Source organism: Lissotriton helveticus, chromosome 5_1 (assembly GCF_964261635.1).
Source record: "Lissotriton helveticus chromosome 5_1, aLisHel1.1, whole genome shotgun sequence".
Classification (NCBI taxonomy): domain Eukaryota; kingdom Metazoa; phylum Chordata; class Amphibia; order Caudata; family Salamandridae; genus Lissotriton; species Lissotriton helveticus.
In genome coordinates, this window is record NC_136065.1 from 97,486,904 (window position 1) to 97,504,126 (window position 17,223).

General features: G+C 42.9%; 1 protein-coding gene across 1 annotated transcript in view; it reads right to left on the bottom strand.

The window, feature by feature from the left end:
• LOC144754212 (E3 ubiquitin-protein ligase TRIM11-like) overlaps positions 1-17,223 on the bottom strand; it is a 154,703-nt gene that overhangs the window by 47,662 nt on the left and 89,818 nt on the right. The window contains exon 3 of the mRNA XM_078641798.1: positions 16,711-16,941. Within this exon, the coding sequence (XP_078497924.1) occupies positions 16,711-16,941 (231 nt within the window). The remainder of the gene's footprint in view (positions 1-16,710; positions 16,942-17,223) is intronic.

A 17,223-nucleotide genomic window follows, 5' to 3' on the forward strand; every position in this document is an offset into this window, starting at 1 on the left:
AGTCTATTGTAAAGAGATCACTGGATTCTGTGAGGGATGGCATGTTAGCCGATATAGTCAACTATATCGCTAAGGCCTTAAAACCCCTGGAAGAGAAGCTGGGACAATTGCAAAACACAATGGGTCAGTTGAGTTTGGGCAGCCTTCCATTAGGTGATCGGGTTCAGACGGGATTGACTGGGAAAACACAGGGAGCTCTACCCAAAACAAGTGCCCAGGCTGCAAACAACCACATCCCACTTGAACCAGATATAACTATATGCCGTCAGAAGACACCAGACACACATAGACCCCAAGATAGTCTAATAACTGAAAGGAGAGTAGGAACTATGATAAGCGCAGCAAGAGCTGGTATCGAACCACAACGGGAGATAGGAAATTGCCAACATGGTTCCACAGCTGGCGATAGGCATGGGACACGTACAAATAAATCTGCCTTATTCAGCCCCAAATGCACAGACCTAATTCCCAACGAGGACATCTTAAAGCTGCCACCCGCCTCTTGCCCCTATACCCTAATTCTGGCAGGGGTACCGGTGCTAAGGAGAGACCAGAAAGAGAATTGTTCAAACTTGAAAAACAAGGTAGTTGGTTGGTTGGCAAAATGTAGGAAATTCAACCCATTGAGGGAAGCCGACTTCTTAATGGTACGTAGGGTGGGCTGGGTGGGTGAAACTAGGAAGAACATAAGTGGGGATTGTGTGGTAGTTAATTTTAGGCGGCCACACATGGTTAGGGCCATTCTATCGCATAATGAGATGTTTGAACCAGGGACCACCAATAGTGCTTTACCGCCGGGATATTTTTATAGACCAACGGAGATAGGCAATTCAGCTAATGATGACCCAAAAATCCCCTTGAATAACTGTTTCGGGGTACTGTCAACCCTGGATGACCTGGATTGACATCCAAAGTCTACATTCTGTGGGCAGAAAATACCTATTGTTCACGGGATGACTACTTATATAGATACGGTGGAAGTACCTACCCATGGGACAGGAGCCAGTTTTAGCAAAAATCAGGCGAAAACAACAGTGACACTTCTAACCACTCAACCCGATAATCATACTGACTCCGATAGCATTAATGGGACCTCAGGTTATGATGATGTTTTGCAATATAGGGCATCTAGAATTATACAAAATATACAGGTGATCTCATGAAATATTGCAGGTCTACGGAGGAACTTGCCGGACCAAGTGTGGAATAGCTACATTGAGTCTGGCGATGTGATACTCCTACAGGAGACCTGGCTCCTAGACATACCCCATAGAGTTGGCTACAAAACATTCAGTGTGGAGGCAAGACCCTCAGGATATCCCTTCTAGAGATATATTGGGCCTAAAACTGGTCTCAAAAGATGGCGGGGTTGTGTACCTATTGAATATTTATAATAGACCCTGCCCTTCGCATCGCGAGTCACCAGTAATTTCCCAGCTGGAATTAATCCTTGATAATCTAGGACATGAAAATAACATTATAGTTGGAGGTGATCTCAACTGTAACTTTGAGCCTGTACTGGGATTCGGCAATTTAATGGAGGTCGAAGACCGGTCGTTTAATATCCCAGAATTAGAAAGTAACAAAGAAGCTAAGTGCTCTATTGCTGTGACCCAACTATTAAGATTAACGATGTCCCATAGCCTTAGAGCCTACAATGGGCGCCTCCCATCAGATAGACCCAATGCCCATACGTTTAGCAGAGGCAAATCAAGGAGCAATATTGACTACATCATAGTGTCACTAGGATTCTGGAGTCACTTGGTTGACCTAAAAATAGATGATAGAGCTGAAATTGATCACCGGCCCCTGAGTTTAACGATACTCCCTGGTTTCTTTCGTTCATTATACATGAATTCGGACGAGATTTTTTGTCTGGATAACGAAATTTCACTAAAGGGAAACAATAGAGCCATAAAATGGCCATCTATCTCAGGGAATACAAGAGCAATTTGCAGAGACCATGGCACCTTTCATAGAGAATCCCACGGACCAACCCGCGATGACAGAACTCCATGCTAGATTGGTTAGATCCCTCAGACCCGTTTTAACTAAAGCGGTCCAAGAAAAAAAGGCAGGAGTCTCAGCCAGGACTAGTCTAGGCAACCCGTGGTTCAACGGGGATTGCGGAACAGCAAAGCAAGTGCTAATTAAGGCCATTAAGAGTGATCAGATAGATAAAATAAGGGATAAAAGACGAACATACAAACAGACTATCGAAGTAGCAAAGAGGTATTGGGACAAAGAGATTTGGGCAGACCTAATACGTGCAGCCAAAGATAAGGATCAGACGGGATTCTGGAATCTGATGGCCAAAGACAACAGGTCAGGTAGATCTCAAAGAGATTTATTTCTGGATGAAAATACCTGGGTAGATCACTTTTCTACATTATACTCAGAATCCAATGGTAATCATTTTGTTCTAACTGAAGAAATTATAAATAATGCAAAGGCAGCGAACCTAAACTTTACTTTAAATGAAACGATCTCAATATTGAGATCTGTCAAATCCGGTAAAGCGCCGGGGCCGGACAAAATCCCTGGTGATCTTTTAAAGCATGATCTAACTGTTTGGGGTCCATACATTAACCACTTGTGCAATGCGATAGCTAAATTTGAACCAATACCAAACACTTGGAAGGGGGCAGAAAGAGTTAAAAAATTTAAAAAGGGTGATAGACACGATCCGGTGAATTATCGCTCTATCAGTTTGATAGATATCCCACAGAAACTGTACGCCAAGCACTTATTATCACGGTTATCGGACTGGCTTGAAGAAGTCGGGTTGCTTTCTAAATATCAAGCAGGGTTTAGAAAGAAGACGAGTACCATCGACCAAGTCTTCAGATTTTTGTGTCTTTGCTGGAAATATATAACCCTTAGACAAGGTAGCTTATACATAGCTTTCGTCGACTTGAGGGCCGCGTTCGATTTGGTACCCAGAAGACTCCTCTGGGCCTGCCTGAAGGACCTGGGGGTACCTATCGAATTATTGGTCCAGATAATCAGGTTGCATGAGGGGAATTATGCAAAAGTGAGATGGGGCCCTAGGGGTGAACTTACCAGGGAAATAAATGTGAGTAGGGGCGTGCGCCAAGGCTGCGTCTTGGCGCCTACCTTATTCACATTATATATAAACGATATTCCAAGTTTCCTGGAGGGTTGTAAAAATGACTCCCCTAAGTTGGCTGGGGAAACAATTCCAGCTTTACTTTTTGCAGATGACACCATCTTAATCTCGCAAACCCCCAGTGGGCTCCAGAATTTGCTGAACTCCTTTCACTCATATTGCATAAATACGGGTTTGGAAATTAACGCAAGCAAGACCAAATATATGTCTATTAACCCCCACAAATCTTTTAAAAAGAAACTGGAATTAAATTGCCAAAGATTGGAATATGTAAATAGCTTTAACTACTTAGGCATTACACTTGATTCTAAACTAACGTGGAAGCCACAATTGGAAAAAAGTAGATTAGTTCTCATCCAAAATTGTGTTCCCATTGCAAAGAAACATGGAGGGAGCACCTCAAAGGCAGTTTCACCAGCCATAGAAGTCTACAAATTTAAGGCTCAGTCGGCCGCCTTATATGGGGCAGAACTCTGGGGCCCCTATTGTAAACTTAACTTTGAAATTGGTGAAAACAAATGTATTCGTAAGTTACTGTTTCTACCTAATAGGACCCCGATGCTTCCTGTAATACTCGACCTCGATCTAAAACGCACTGACAACCTCGCAGTATTGCATCCCCTCCTATTCTGGGTAAGAATTTGGGCAACAACAGAGCTAGTACATTATAAAAAAGGTCTTCAGGAGATAATGAGAGCGGGCTCCTTAGAGGCCATCTCGTGGTTGCGACATGTATCCTCATGGTTTAACAAAATAGGATTATCCCACTACTGGGATGAACCTTCAAACCGGACTAGAACATGTAGTAAGATTGTAAAGCTATCCTTTTGGAGTTATATGAATAGTCGTTTTCTACATGATCCTAATCTAGGCTTTCTATCCACTTCCTTTCTCCTGTTTAAAGACACAGCCTCATTTGAGCCCTCATTGGATGAGGTATGCCCACAAATTGCTAAATCACTGTACCTTAAATTTAGGTATGGGGTACTGCAAACCAATGGAAATAAATCCAAATGGGGTTGTAACAGGGCTGATAAGGATTATGATAAATGCACATTTTGTAAACACTGTAGTGAGGTGAAGGAAGATGATGCACATATACTCTTTTTTTGCCCATCGTATGATATACCAAGAAAGAGATGGATAAAACCACTATGCATCAATCTAAACTTAAGGCAGTGCAGAGAGGCAGAATGGCAATTCAGGTCCGAAACTACGCAATTGGTAGTTTTTGGTGTATCGAGGTTCCTCTCTTGTGTGATGTATATCAGAGCTAAAAACGGATGGAAATTGTAACAATCATCCTAAAATTCCAGTACTTACTAAGAAATGTATTGTGCTGCTTTGTTTTAAAGTTTGTAAGTCGCTGAATCAATTTAATAATGAACTTCCTTCTCTGTGGAGAATTAGATATTGTATGTCATTGTCAAATAATTTATGAGATAAGTGTCTATACGTTTTCTTTTGTTTCATGAAGGGTTTTTAATTTTTTATCTATTTATTGTAGTAATGAATTACTTGATCTTAATAGTATACCCTTTTTATGACGGATTGTTAAACTGTATGCCATCTGATCCAATTTATGTGACGATCGCTAACTGTGGTATTAAATCATGACCTGTTTATCTTTTTTTTTAACTGTGCACTTTTATGATCTAAAGATCGAAATAAAGTTATTGAATTGAATTGAATGTTATCATATGAACCAGTGCAGTCTTAATTTTTGAATGAGGCCACATGACAGAGTCTGTGATATTCTGAATGGGGTCATATGACACTACATTGCCTGTTACATTCTAATCTGTGTCACAAAACATAGCCCATGGTGAACTTCACATAATATTACAAATCCTGAATGATTACTACTCGTAGAGGAGACATGGGACAAGACCTGCAGATGATATCACATTCACTGAGAGCACAGCTGGAGTGGCAAATGGAAACTAGTTTCTACCTATCAACACTCTGTATTTCACACTTTGTATGCAGGTATTTGGCTCTCTGCAGTGATGGGTGACTCCTAATGGAGTCTCATCCACTATAATTGTTTTTACAATTGAGCTACTAGCTGTATTCTATAGCACCTAGACACCTACGGAGAGAGTGCATGTTACATGTGTGCTGCATGAGGGGGTTAGGGTGAGCATGGAGTGTGTCTAATGTGATTTAATGTATGTGGACAGGACTCCATTTTGCATCGCCTGTGTGTGAATAGTACATATGATGGAGGATGGAGGGAGCCTACCGGATAGGGAGGTAGATTGTGAAAACCTTCTTGAGGTCTTTGAAGCGGACCAGACGTCTGTGAAAGGAAAGGATTGAGGGATATAAATGATGCACTGAGGGACATTCACATCCCACTTCCTGCATTCTTGATCCCCAGAAGAGGTAATGCAGTTCTGTGCAGCAGCCGAGTAGGAAGGCCTCTCTTCTAAGCCTTTGTCTCAGATTCCTCTGTCACGGCACACAGCTCTACTCTCTCTTCCTGCCAAGATTGGATGACAAAGACTTTAACCTAATAATAAATAATGTACATCTAAAGAAACTAGGATACATTTTAGTGAGAAAACCCAGGTCACTGTGCCGGGAGTCTCTGTGACCTGTGTCGAGACCCACAAAGCACTGATGGAGATAAATAATCCAGTTCCAGAGCCAGGATCCCTGATTGCCACTTCCTTACTTGTGAGGGCAAACTGGAAAGGACTCCTGCGAGGAGAGCTGTAGGCTGCCTATAGAACAGAGGAGCTGTCTGCTGGAGAGAGGCGGTTGGTGAATTACAACCCCCAAGTGAGAAGCCCGCCTTGTGGAGTAATCAGCCCTTTCGACTGGTGAGTAAGGAGCAGTGCAAGGGGCTTGGGTCCTAACCCTGCTGAATGAGCTGGATCTACCTTGGTGGAAGAGGCCAACTCACAAAGAAGTAGTACTGGAAGTGTGCCAAGGAGGAGGAGGATGTATGAGCAGAAGAGGTACTAGAAGTGTTTCCAGGAGGAGGAGGAGGTAAGAGCAGAAGAGGTATTAGAAGTGTGTCCAGGAGGAGGATGTACGAGCAGAAGAGGTATTAGGAGAGTGCCCTACTGGAGGAGGAGGAGGAGGTACGAGCACAATAGGTATTAGAAGAGTGCCCTACAGGAGGAAAATAAACAGAAGGGATAATAGAAGAGTGTTCTTGAGAAGAAAGGGGTGCAAACAGAAGGATTACTAGAAGAGTTCCCTGAAGCAGAAGTTAAGAGCCAAATGGGGTGTAGCAGATATTCTTGCTCCTACACAGAACTGTGCATAGAGACTTGGAACCTCAGTGAATTAGGGTGTGCCAAAAACTCACCTTAGTATCCAAAATCCCCTACCAGACTAGCAATCAGTGTCACATTGGTTCTTCCATACCCCCAATGATTAGACAACCCAGAACATGGACTTAGAACACCTCAGGTAACGTAGAACACATGAACACTCTTTCGTTATACTATCATACTAATCCAAAACGAGGAGTAAATGAGGGCACGTGCAAGTTTGAAATATTTATTTCTAATGCAGTGTTCTCAAGCGCAGTATCTTAGCTAATATAAGCAAACATATTATTAGCAACAAGGTTATCAGCATAGTTACAATTCCATAACATACAAAGGGAGAAAGCATGTTAAAATGCTAAAGGGAATAAGGCTAAATTGCACCTAATTCTTGCCCTCCCTTGCTAGTATATTATATTATATCTACAGAAGGTCTCTTTGGGTTTAGAAGGGCGAACCCATACCTCTGGTCTTAGTAGAAGGGGATCACATCATCTTCCACACCAACTCTCTGCATGCGAATATTCATCAAGTGTCTGTGCATGCTCTGCGCAGTGCAATATTAAACACGCCAAAACTCAGAGTTGGCCGCAGCAGCATATATGTTATGTCTATTACGTGCACAGATCAGACCCAACAACAGCCACTGTGTTGAAATAACCTTGAAGGCCTCGGCACTCACTGTTCAGACAGAGCTTACCAAGCAAAGCTGAAAACATATTATTCTTGTGTGAAGCAAAATATTCTGCGAGACTCTAAACATTTATAATATTGTGTGCCGTGTGCAAAAGCAGCAAAGAGGAAAAATGGCGTTTAAACTTCTAATAAGCTCATGCTAACTTAACACAGTGTAAAGGCAAAGCCTATCTCCATGACAGAGGGCTATTAGTGCACCCTGCAGGAGGAGATACAGGCAGAAGTTGTACTAGAAGAGTGCCCAACAGGAGAAGGTACTAGCTGAAGGGGGATAAGAAGAGTGCCCTGCAGGGGGAGGAGTTACAGGCAGAAGAGGTACTGGAGGAGTGCGTGTAAGTGGAAGCCATGTACAAAATGAGGTCACAGCTGCTCAGGAATAACAAAGAACTGTGACCACCTCCTGTGCAGTTATGAACCTTTAAAGGATCTGCTTGTGTGAAACTCCCCCGACAATTACTGGATTAATTCATCCCAGAATGAGGTGAGCTGTAGGAGAGAAGAGGCTGAGATGGGAGATCCTCTATAAAACTATGAAGAAGAACCAGGCATGAGCAAAGGATTTCGAGTATTGTACTCTTTATGACAAGTTGTCTATGACCCGCATGGGGCGTGGCTTAATTACGATCATGACAGTATAAGGACTCAAATGTACTGTTTAGAGGGTGACACCAGGTTCACAGCTGGTGAATGGAAAGTTTCCTCAGAACTACAGAATAATTTGAAGAGAGTATGTAAACTGTTAAAGAAATAATTGGGAAGGCCTTTGGCTTCAGTGTTTACAACCGTGAAACCTGTGTGCGCTGTAGGGTCTATATTGATTCACAGCAAATGACTACATATTGATAACCACTCTCAGAGGACCAGCATTTGTGATATAATCTGTGACATCAGAGCTTTTAGGAAGAGCTGAACATGGGACTACTACAGTAATTCATGACCATCAATGGCGTAAATCGTGGTTTAGGTTCCATATGATTCAGAATGTGTCAAAGATAAATATCTTTCTAATAAACATTGAATTATTTTTTCCCGCAGCGCCAGTAGTGCCGAAGTGCAAAGGAGGCAGTCCCCGCTCCCGGAGGAGCCAGCACCACCCGCCTGAAAGACGCACAGGACTCCATTGTCCAGGAGCCCTTGCGCGACCTGCTCACCACGGAGGCACGCCCACCCGCCCTCCGGTGCTCATAACAACGTCAGGTAGATGCAGCGCGGGACACAGCGCGGGAGCAACGCCGGACGAAGCCTGGACAAAGAGCTGGCCGTCTGTGGCCGTCCGAGGACGGGACGGGCCACATCGTTAACATCTTGATAAATAACAGTAAGAGATTAGATCCCTCTATCAAATACTGGGCTAAAATTGGACTTCAGAACATTATAACAGTACAGCCACCCATCCTACATCCACAGGCAGCATGGGGAAACGAAAATTGATGGAGGGGGGAAACGGGCCAGACAATGTCCAAAAGCTACGTAAGAAGAAAAGAATAGGCAAAAGGGTGAATCAATCTGCCACTAATGATGTAATTGATCGCATTGATATACTTGTGGAGGAGTGTAGGGAAATCCTCGACACTAATCAAACTGTGTATCCTGAGTTAGACAAGGCTGGGGTCAACCCGGCCATAATTAATGTTTCCAATGAGCTACCAAAAATACTGGCTATGTTTAAAGCCAAACGGAAGCAGAAAACTCAGGAAAATGCAGACATCTTTCTAGAGGTATTCCCTAATGAGCTGAGCGAATCTCCTACTCCTGTGGCAGGGTCTAACCTTGTTGATCCTGAGTGTGACTCTGAGCAAACTATAATAGCTCCTCACATTCTTCTAGGAAACAGGTTTGCAGTTTTAGCAGAGGTTCATAATGAGCCTCCCCCTTCCACCAATAACTCTTGTGCCAGGGGCAAGTCGTCACCCATGGATATTGGTATTCTATCCAATTTGGTTATTTTATTAAAAGATTAAATAGAGGCACTGAGGTCATTAATTGTTAACCTAACCACTCAGATTTGTGAAAAAGATATAGCTATATTAAATCCAAAAATCAAACTGGGGCAGCCAATTTGTAATTCAATCCCTGGGAGAACTGACGATGTCAGTAAAATTCCCCAAGGTAGAAGGGAAAATCAATCTAACACCAAGACAATGGGGAAAGTAACAGATTTAAACACTAGAAGCTCTGTGCAGAAAGGGAGGGACAATGGCCCACCTCCCCGAAGCCTTAAAAGCAATGGGAAGGGTTTATTTTCCAGCCAAACTGCTAAGAGCCCAGTTGCCCCGCAATCAACCTCACCCAATATAACTGATGGTTTACTAACCCAAGGGGTAGGTATTAAAATGAATCGCCATTACAAATCTGACCTTAATAAAAACAAAAATATCATATATATGACTAATGTTCCAAAATTAACAAATACAATATATGGAAACAGAGAACACCTGGATTCTCTGACTAACAAAGCCATTCATTGGCTGCGCCATGTCAGAGGATGCCGTTCGGTGATCAGGGAAGACATCGTAGAGGCGAGAAGATTGAGCCGCCCTGATCTAGTCAGTGACTCTATAGAGTTAACATTGAAATCCCCTTTCCTTGCAGAAAATCTTTTTACCTTGGAATTTAGATGTAGTGGTCCATCCCAAACCCAGATTCAGCTAAGGAAAACATGCCCCCATACTGTAATGCCTATCCCTGTCATCCCTGAATGTATGAGAGGGAAGGCTGATCCTGGCCTAAATGACATCGATTGACAACCATCATCCCGCCAGTCAGTTGCTAGTGGGACAGAAAGGGCATCTGCTGGAAATGAGTGTATGTTCCCATTGAGAAAAAATGAGGTTTTTGGGCCTGAATTGAGTGTTGTCTATCCTGATAGCCTACATTTGCAGCATGCTGTTGAGAGTGTAAATTCCTACCCCTCTACCAATGACAAAAGGTCAAAAAGGGATGTGGCCCCTTAAGCCAGGGAAAATTTGGAACTTGTGTACACGAACAAGAATGTTATCCACTCTAACCACCACATTGACTTACAAAGTATGGTCGTTCAAGATCTACCAGTGGCTAATGAGGCTGCATCTCTACCCAAGCCCCTGGATGGCAATAAGGATATCGGGGGGAAACTTCTCTCATGGAACATTGCTGGACTCACCTCAAAATTTGACTCTGGTGACTGGGTTTCTTTTATCAATTCTTTTGACCTGTGTATATTTCAGGAAACCTGGTGCTGTGATCCATCTTTTGCACAGGGTTACCTGAATTATTCGGTGCCTGCACTAAAGGGTCCTAAGGGGAGACCTATGGGTGGTCTTACCATTTGGGTCCGCCAGTCATTGAAACTGATCGTTAAAGTAATCGACACTAGCCACAATGACATCCAACTAATCAGATTGACCTCGGATACTTTGGGTTTGATTGATGTCTACAATGTATATGTAAGGAGCTCCAGGGATGGGAGGCTAGAGGTTTTAGCGGCCTTGGGTTCCCTACTTGAGAATTACTCCCAAGACAAAAACACTATCATTGCAGGTGATTTCAATCGAACATTTGAACCCCTAGCCATAGATGAGAACTTTCTTGGTGATGATGTGGATTGGCAATGGGGTGTGCCCAAACTAGAGTTGAAACCAGTTGTCAGATGGACAGAGGATGGGATTGGTTTAAATGCTATGTGTCTTGAAAAAGGTCTAAGAGCACTTAACGGGAGGACCAAAAGTGATAAGCATGGGGAAATGACGTTTGACAACGGGCGGCACAGAAGTCGAATTGATTATGTACTTTGTAGCCTGGAGCTCTGGCCGCTACTTTGTGATATGGAGGTTGTGGGAAGGTGCGAAAGTGATCATAATCCTCTGTGTATAGAACACAAATGGTGGGCATCTTCTAACGGGTCCTTAGGTACCATTCCCTCTACCGCACCTTTGATCGTCCCCACGAATGATATGCGAAGGTTGAGATGGACTAATGTAGTGTCCAATCTGCAGGCTATGGAGAATATTAACGCCGAGGCTGACAAGGCAATACTAGCCCTGGAAAATAACACGTCCTCTTCATCAGGTTTGGGCAGTGTGGTTGAAATCCATGAAACCCTTTTTTCTTTAATAAAGAATCACGTTCTTAAGCCCGTAAAGACCAATGGGGAAAGAGCTCCCAAACATCCAGGATGGTATAATAATTGTTGTCGGGATGCACGACATGCCCTGGTGGTTGCTATAAAAGGGAGACAGGCCACTGCTATACAAACTGCCAGAAGGGAATATAAAGATACGATAACAAAGGCAAAAAAGCTTGGGACGAGCATCACTGGTCTGAATTAAAAAGAGCCAGTGACAGAAATGATTCTAGATTATTCTGGAATATTGTAAAGTGGGAAGGTGAGGGTTTCCCTGATCCTCCAAACAACAATGTCCCGGAAGGGGAATGGGTAAAATTTTTCCAAATGCAGTATGCTGAAACAAACCAAGTCCCTACTGCATTAATCATAACTTCAACCCACTTCAAAGAAAATACTTTCTGTCCTAAAGAGATTTTGGCTGCCTTAAATTCTGTGGCCAGCGGGCGCGCCCCTGGAATGGATGGTGTACCAGCCGACATCTTTATCAACGATAAGGAACGTTGGTGCAAATACATATGTCTAATTATTAATGCAATTGCTAGGGGTGCCGAGGTACCGCTCTCCTGGAAAGGTGCGGTAATAATACCTGTTTTTAAGAAAGGCGACCGATCCCAGCCTGGAAACTACAGGCCAATAAGCCTTATTGACACCTCCCAAAAGATAGTAGGGCGTGTGATCGTGAACAGGTTACTAGACTGGGCGGAGGAAAATAATGCCTTGTCTCCCTTTCAGGCGGGTTTCCGCAGGTCCACAAGTACGGTGGACCAGGTCTTCCGTTTTAACTTGCTGCAGTGGAGGACCGTGGTCCTGGGAGGGGGCAGCCTGTATGCGGCATTAGTCGACTTGCGGGCTGCCTTCGATCTAGTTCCACAGTTCAAGCTGTGGTCTGTTCTGAGAGACTTGGGTGTACCAACTGAATTACTGACACTGGTAATGCGGCTCCATGCAGCAACTTATGCAAAAATCCAGTGGGGAGGCCAGGGTATGGTGACAGAGGATTTCCCGGTGGAAAGGGGAGTCCGGCAAGGCTGTGCTATGGCACCTACTCTTTTTACGTTATATGTTAACGGTGTGGTTTCACGTATGCTATCTGCAGAGGTAGATGCCCCTTCTGTAGCTGGCTTAAAAATGCCTATTTTAATGTTTGCAGATGACACGCTCATCCTATCAAAAACTCCGAGTGGTCTGCAGCGTGCTTTGTCTATTTTTGATTCATTTTGTAAGGAGCATGGGCTCGAGGTTAATGTCGCAAAGACAAAACTGATGATTTTTAATCCCCACCGAAGTTTCAAATCAAAAATCATTATGAATGGTCGCCCTCTAGAGGTGGTGAATACCTCGGTATACATATTTCAAATAAGAATGGTTGGGGACAGCATATAGATATTGCTACACTAAGGCATGGGCAGCTATCTGGTGCTATTAGCTCTGAACATAAAAAATCTTTAACGAAACCTGTAAAGCCCGTTCTCCAGGTGTATGAAGCAAAGGCCCTAGGATCTGCACTTTATGGTGCTGAGCTCTGGGGGTTCGAGAAACTATCTTCGCTCCAATCATCGGAAAACAAGTTTCTGCGGGCGATTACTGGTCTCCCTAAGAGCACTCCCTTGCTGCCCCTTAGGTATTAGCTAGGCAGAAAAGCTGTCACAGACCTGGCCAGGCTTCGACCAATACTGTACTGGCGCAGGCTTTGGACTACTCCGGAGCTTTCTCACTACGCAAAAGGGTTCTTAGATATCATTAAATTAGATACATATCACAAAAATGAGTGGCTCAAAACGCTAAAGACAGTTTTGACTGAGCTTGGTATGAGCGCACTTTGGGCTGACCCAGCAGGAGCAACTTTTCCAACAAAAAAGGTGCTAAAAGAAATTTATTGGGAAAAGATAGCATCCCGGGCTTGGGGTAGCTCTGGTCTAGGATCTATGACTAAGAGTTTCTTAGACGTTAAATTGTATCCTTCCTTGGAACCTTATTGGGATATTATAGCCAGGCCTGGTGATAGAAAGCTCTTGTTTCAACTGAGAGTAGGTTCTCTTCCTCTCAGATCTTTGACAGCCAGATGGGATGGTGGACTGAGTGATATATGCCCTGCGTGTGGTATGGCTAAAGAAACAACGGTCATCCCCTTACCGCTTCCCTCCAGGAAGCCTTGGCTAATAACCCAAAGCGTAAGAACAATTTTCTTGCGCCGTGCCACACTAAGTCAACTCCTCACAGTGTGATTTTCGTGTTTTAGCCACACCACGCTCCTAATTAGTCGCGTATTTTCACTCTGATGGCACCACCAGTACCATCACACCTAGCCGACTATAGTCCTCTCACCTTGCACTATAGACCCGGCCACCAAAGCATTGTTGACCATATGTCTAACCTGACTACTGACTCTCTCTGTATATGTTTTGTCCTTGTCCTTAATGTTTGTCTGTACAGGTATGCATGAGAAGGGAATCCCCCTCTCACATATAGAAAAACGCCTTAGTGAGTGTATCACATAGTCTGTACCACAACACTAAGTCTGTTTTATTTCACCACACCTTTTTAAAAAACGGTCCTGAGGAAAGCCAGAATACTTTAAGGCACTGGCTGAAACATGTCGACCATCTGAAGGACGCAGGGGGCAGTAACTCGCCACCCTCACGCGTCCTGTAGCCTTACTTTTAACCGCTGGTGACGGCCCAGTTATTAAAATTTAATTTACCCTCGGGTACTGGGACCACCACCAAGCCGTTTTAAATCACAACTCACTCAACCTCACTCACTGCACTCTCAGCAATATACCAGCTCCGCTGTAATCAGGCGTCGTAGCACACCCGGGACATACTAGGTGTCACTGGGTGGGCCCGATGATGAAGCATGCCACCAACTAGGTTGGTGGGTGAGGGCTTCATGAATACACCAACAAGGTGCCCGTGACAGAACTAATTAGAGTACTGTAACACTCTGGTCAACTTAAGCTAGTCCTCTTTGATTAATCACATAAAGAAACAACGGGCCATTTTCTATTCACTTGCCCAGCTTGCTCTGATCCTAGACGTGTGTGGCTAGTAGTGATGTGTAGGAATTTGGGGGCAATCAGGGGTACCATTGCGCTGCGTGTAATATGCACTAGCACTTTAATATGGATAGTAATAGCCACTGCGAAATACTTAGGATGGGCATGGTCGATTAGACAGAGACTGCTAGTCATTTGATTATTCTCTGTCTGGAATGTCTCTCTGCATCTTTTATATTTTATAAAAGGTTTTATTATAAATTGTTTTAACTTATCTAATCTTATTATCTGCACTTTTTAAATATATTTTATCTTGCTCTGTAGCTAAACATTGCACTGGTTTTCATTGAGTCAAATTTGTAAATAGTATGCTTAGTATTCGTAATAATGAATGGTAAATTTAATTGAATTTTTAACTACTGTATGTTTTGCTTTTATGAGTGAAATCTCAAATAAAGCATACTTTGACTTTGTTAATCATTGAATTATTTTTTAATTTTATTCACATGCTTCACAAAAATTCTACGATCGTTGAAAGTACTGCTCCCCACATCTGTGTATGGTCTAATTAAATTATAAGTCAGTAGGGCTACTGACTTAGCGGGTAGTAGCAAGCAAAGGACCACTATTATCAGATAAACCAAATTAATACAATTGTTTAAGGGTCATTAAAAGGTTATGGGTCATCATCAAGAGAAGTTACATCAAAAGGTCACAAGAGATCATCCTAGACTGAATTATGAGGTAATTTCAATGGGTCAGGGTCCATCATTCTAGCAAGAGGCAAGAGTGGTCCTCTCTTGTATGAAGGATGAGTCTCCCTTGGATTGTGGGTCTTACTGGACCCATTTCATTCCTCAACACTGACACAAAATTATACAGTGCACTTTTAGCTACAATGGTAATGGAGGGTTTAATTACCAAAAAAGTCACTCGGGAGACATAGATTTGTGATCTAGATTTTTCCTAGAAGCAGAAATGGCATTTGAACAGGTGTTTAGACCACTGGGCTTTAAACTTTTTAATGCCAAGCCCTCCCCAATGGCACAAAAAAATCACTTAACCCCCCCTCAAATTTTTTTAGCAATTATTCTATTAAACCGCCAATGTTTAAATATGTCTAGATTTATTTAAACATTGCAGTTAAATTCTGTTTTAAAAACGCAATCAAATACATGGTTGCCAAACATAGTATTCTGGTCCGACAGGCCTTACTTATGTGTAAACGTATCCACAGTGTTAATATTAGAAATGGGGGTGGGGGCGTGTTGAAGAATATTTGGAGTCCCTTCTCTTTTGAAACCTTCTACTAGACAGGATGTAAATGACAAAAGATGCTAGTGAAGGCCCATAACAGAGGGGCTTAGTGCCACTCATTTCATTCCACTTAAAACAAAAATACTGCTATCAGCATAATGCTTCTTTTGGCTAGAGCCTGGCGCCCCCCTGGAATCACTTGAGGCCCCCTAAGGGGGCCACCCCCCAGTTTGAAGACCCCTGGTTTAGACTAACCGGTGAATTACATGTTTGTACCAACATTGACAGGTCATGGTCAGTATAGGCAACTTCAACTTAGACACTTTCAGAACCGACTCTTAAACCAGGTAGGGATGTTCCTTGTCGTACCTTTGAGTGAGATATTAGTAAAGCTTCATTGTACAACTCTAAGGGACTCATAAACCAGCATTACATAAAAATAAATCTGGTAAAAAAAATAGCAGACAGCATATGACCACAATAAGGTGGTTTATACCTCTAATTCAGCCCTAAACCCTATCGGTGAGGAATTTGGTTGCCGTGTATGGTGTCAAGATAATCCAGCTATAAATCAAAGTTCTTTTGCTGCCGGGAAGCTATTTGTGGACATTCATGTTGCACACTCTGTAATATAACCAAGGGTAACCCGTAATATAAAATTGTCACTATTCTTCAAACTAAAGAGTTTTCTGTGGCAATCTCTATCTCTATCTGGGGTGACAAGAAAACCCAGGGAGCTGCCATTACCTATTCCAAATGCCTAATTATATAGATGTTCATCTTACCAAGAGATGATGCGTGTGAAAGTAAGTGGACATTTGTATCAGGAGAAAAATAACTGTTTTAGAACAGAAATGTGCACAAACCTAGAAAAGGAGGAAGGTGGTTTCTTTCAAATTCTCTAAGATGTTGACTCAGCTTTTTTCCCATTTTGCTCCCTGGTCTCCATATGTTAATTACTGTCACTTGAATTGCTTGGTGTGTTGCATTAACCTGTATATAACACTGTAAGAGGTCCTTGTACATTCCACTGCTTGTATATTGAGTTGGGCTTCCAGCATCAAGTTGGACAATGTAAATTATCCATGACTGTATATTGTGTGAGGTTTTCAGAGTGCATGGGGTCATTGTGCATTGACCCTGCCAGGCCATCATGTGTGTTCCTCTCATACTTTTAATAATGTACACAAAATATGAATATTTTACTGACATCTTCTGTTGTATTTACCAAACTATATCTCACCTTCAGGAGTTCCCATGCTGGTGCTTCACACTTCCTTTCTATATCTGTTATCAGGGCATTGAGAGAGGTGATTTGATTGGACAGTTTGGTGATATTTGCATTTTCTATCATGGTCATTTTCTTCTCCATCTCCTCCAGTCTCCCGTGCAGTGTTTGTTCATTTTTTTTCAGGAATTGCCGCAGTTTTTCAATCTCAGATTCAATTATCAACTTCGTAATTCTTAGCTGGTTCTGTGAGAAGCAAAGAAAAGCTGGTTATATATTTTAAAACTTTCTACAAGCCGTCCTTAGAGGGGGAGTTTCAGGAGGAGGGTGGATGGAATCAGACCACCAATGCGCTTTTCCTAATTTCTGAACTGCAGCCACTTACAACCTTCCCTTCTACCATCTTACGTCCTTCTCACACTCCTGCTCTCCCCCTCCCCTCAGGCACCTCATGAACCGTGGAGAGGTCATAATTTGTGAAGCTGCAGAGAAGCTCGATCAATGGATTGAGTGCAAGGAAGAGAACCC